General features: G+C 37.6%; 1 protein-coding gene across 1 annotated transcript; it reads right to left on the reverse strand.

Moving 5' to 3' along the window:
• Nucleotides 1-451: 451 nt before the first annotated feature.
• Nucleotides 452-1,797, reverse strand: LOC113744854 (interferon-induced protein 44-like; the record flags this gene model as incomplete). Its single annotated transcript, XM_027275915.1, has 3 exons — nucleotides 452-1,193; nucleotides 1,320-1,420; nucleotides 1,593-1,797. Coding segments are annotated over 3 exons (489 nt in total), but the record flags the coding sequence as incomplete, so codon positions are not given.
• Nucleotides 1,798-3,982: the final 2,185 nt, after the last annotated feature.

A 3,982-nucleotide genomic window follows, 5' to 3' on the forward strand; every position in this document is an offset into this window, starting at 1 on the left:
TTCTTTTTATTCTCTCTACTGTGGATGGGTGATGTCACATTTCATGTCATGTTATTTTAATCTAATCAAGCCACTTTCATTAAAAACATGACTCATCAGAAACACACTGACTTTCTTCAAACCACAGACTTCAAACTTTCACTTTCACCAGGCCTGTTATCTGACTTTACAAACTGTGTGATAGTGTGACACACAGTACAGTTCAAAGTTTGGACACACCTTCTCAGTCAGTGCTTTCCTTATTTCTTCTTTTCTACACTGTAGAACCACTGAAGACATCAAACTATGAAATTTCACACATGGAGTTATGTGGTGAACAAACCATCAGTTGTGTTGTGATTCATGTTGGTAAGAACCGCTCAACAAAGTTAAGACATGAAGCTCAACAACTTTGGATTTGAACTTTGTCTTCAAGCGCAGACAGAAAATAAAAACAATATATTGCAGTTACTTCATTGAGAAACGGATTTTTCTTTTTATTGTGTGTCCTGTGGGCAGGTGATGGCATATTTCATGTCATGAAGGAATCATTCTTCTCTGTAAACACCTTAGCCACGTTAGCACGTTAGCATTCACTAAACAAACCGTTTCTTAAAGGTGACGAGTTTGCGTCCATAACTGTCTTTACTAAGCTCAGTTCCTCCTTTGTCTTCCTAACAACCTCACAGACTCATGAAAACTGAAATATCATTTAACCGACAACACAAAGTCAAAGTCAAAGTTAACTTTATTGCAGCTATGCTGACCCTCCTCCTCCCATGTCTGAAGAATTAAACAGTTCTATAAACAGCCAAACACATTTGAATGAATTCTTTAGTTTTTGTCTTAGAATGAAATGACTGAACACCTTGGCAGAGAAACTAAACTTAAAGTCACGAATATTTAATGTTACTGAGAAAGCCAAGTCTGCAGGGACTAAAGCATGCACACGATTATATTTGAAATCCTGCAGGTCAAAGTCCCAGGTTATTATTTTGATATCATGAAATGCAGCTTTCTTTTGCTACACATCAGTCTGAGTCAGCCTGACTCATTAGGTGTTCGAAATAGTCTTCTCCAGAGTCAATCATGCTTTTCAGGCTGTCCAGGATCAGTGAGTCAATGTCACGGTCCACCTTGTTTTCTTCATGGTAGTTCTTCACAGGGAAGATGCAGTTCATAGGGATGCCCACCGTATCACTGAACAGCTCCATCTACATTTAAAAAAGAAATCACAACATCTCAGTTCACAAATTTAAGGAAGCCCTGAGCGGTCGTGCATGTATGTATTTCCAAGAATGAATGTATGTGATTCAAGGAATGTTTCCAGTCAAACATACCGTTGCCTTCACTTTCTTGAGCTTGTAGACGTTCTTTACATCTTCTTTGATTTCAGGACAGACCTCATCAATTTTGGTGCTAATGACCAGTTGAGGAATTCCTGTCAGGGAAACAGAAAACATACTGAGACCTTTGTGACTGACATTATGGAAAATACAAATGAAGCTACAGCAGGTGACAGTTGATACTCGTTCATTTGGACCAAATTATTATTATTATATTATTATTATTATTATTATTATTATTATTATTATTATGAACAGATTTCTTACCCAGGTCACTGGCTTCCTTCCTGATTTCCACAATCTTCTGCACAACATCATCCTGAATGTTAGCTACCGTGTGGCCAGGAAAAACACAAACCAGGACATGGACTTTGTCATTGTCAGTCGGGCTGTTGTTGTAGAATTGATCACCTTCTGACAACTTAGACACAGGATTGAACTGGAAAACAAATTTAAATCTGGTTATACAACAAGTAGGTCAGACAGAGCAATCTGATTGGTCAACCAGACATTTAGAATGTGCTCAAATCAGCAAGACTCGTTAATACAGGTGTGTACCTTGTTAATACAGGTGTGTACCTCTTTAACACAGGTGTGTACCTCGTTAATACAGGTGTGTACCTCTTTAACACAGGTGTGTACATATCAGTATAGACAGTTGTAGTACCTCTTCAATAGTGTAGGCACACTTGTTAATACAGGTGGTATCATCATACCTCGTTAGTATTCAATAAACATGAGTGAGTTCAGAGAAAATGTTTCTGCACAGCTAAAGTGGCGTGGATGGTGACTGCAGAGAATGTCCGTGAGATAACACATGTGGTTCATTTATTGACATCACATCCATCTCTGTTACAACAACATTTGAGACTTTTGGACTTTACTGTGTACTGAACAAATGTTTGAATCATCCTCCATCAGCTGTGCTGGAGGCTGATACGGAGCGAGCTAAATGTGAAGTAGGAGGCCAAACCTTCCATAGGAACATCTGTCACAGATAGTCACTACAAGACTAACCACTGAACCATACAGATGTATGGTGTATAATGTAAATGACAGCTGTGTATGTAACAGTGTGAGTAAATAATTAACTCAATAAAAACACATTTTTGTGTAAAAACTTTCTGTGAAGTTTGCAGAAAACTGTACCGTGTATTATCATCTCTCACACGTCCCCCTCAGAGCGTTTGATGTCGTCCAAAGGACCCCTTTGACTTCCACAGACCCATGAATGTCATTAGAAGACAAAAGGGTAAAAGGAGTATCTTGGACCTTTCTTTTCTTGGATTGTAGGTCGTGTAACTATAAAACAATAAACAATAGACAAACAGGACCTGTCAATACGGCTAGGTACCAACATACACTTTTTTTTTGTAGTTTTCTTGAGTACATAATAATTTGGTTTTCATCATCACAATTAAATCATCTGTACCGCTTGAAAGACAAAGCAGTCCAGATTATCACCTTTACGCGCTACGCCTGGTAGACCAAAGTTAAAATTCTGCCTTTAAGACACTTGGACAGAGTTGATGAAACTGTACTCTCAGCTCCAACCGGTCCATGAAGACAGAATCCTGAGTTTCTGTCCTTCAGTCTCAGGTTGTAGTCCTTCACGTACTCTGCAGAGCTCTCTGATTGTCTCTGTTCAGAGAAGGAAACATACATTCAGACTCAACGTAATTTTACAGCCAGTTTCCATTTTCTGTTTGCTGCCCAGATGCAGACAAAACAACTGGGAAGTGAATCAGGATGTCACTGAATCACGACGTATACTTTTGTGTGAAAGATTTGGTTGAAAAAGGTCACATAGAAGGTGGAGAACACTCATCCCCACTACAGTGCCCTCACTGTTTCTGAGAACTGACCAATGATACATGTATGAATGACATGTTCAGTGAGACCAAGAAAAACACACAGAACATCATTGCAACAATGTGGAATTTACATGAATAACAACTGTTTTTATTTTTTACTTACATGGAGAAGGAGCTTCAGGTGTGGACTCTGCTCCTCCCATGTCTGAAGAATTAAACAGTTCTATAAACAGTCAAACACATTTGAATGAATTATTTGAATATACATATATATTCCACTGTAAGTTTACAATAATGTTGTTTCATTACTCTTACTTTCACTTTCATTAAAAACATGACTCATCAGAAACACACTGACTTCTTTAGACCACAGAAGATTTCAGTGTTTGTGGTAAACAGAGTAAAACAGCATCAGTTGTGTTGGCATGCAGTAAATATCTGTTTCATCAGCTCAAGTAATTCATATGAAGGCAGAAAAGGTGTGTCCAATACTTTATGTCCATTTCAATGTGCTGCTAAAACAAACCAAACAGCTGCAGACATTTTATAATGATACCATATTATACATTATATATTATACATTATATATTATACATTATATATTATATATTATACATTATATATTATATATTATATTACTGTGTCTTCTCTGTTCACTGATGAACAGTTTTACAAGCATAACAACATGAAGCAAAGATGTGGCAGTAACAACAGAAACGTCCTACCTTTGATGAGCTGGAACAAGAATGAAGACAGAACACCAGTGGACAGACTTATTTATAATGTGAGTATGTCCCCTCCCTCTTCCTGTTACTTTGACTTTCAATACAAACAGGACTTACC

This window comes from Larimichthys crocea, unplaced genomic scaffold, assembly GCF_000972845.2.
Source record: "Larimichthys crocea isolate SSNF unplaced genomic scaffold, L_crocea_2.0 scaffold25051, whole genome shotgun sequence".
Taxonomy (NCBI): Eukaryota; Metazoa; Chordata; class Actinopteri; family Sciaenidae; genus Larimichthys; species Larimichthys crocea.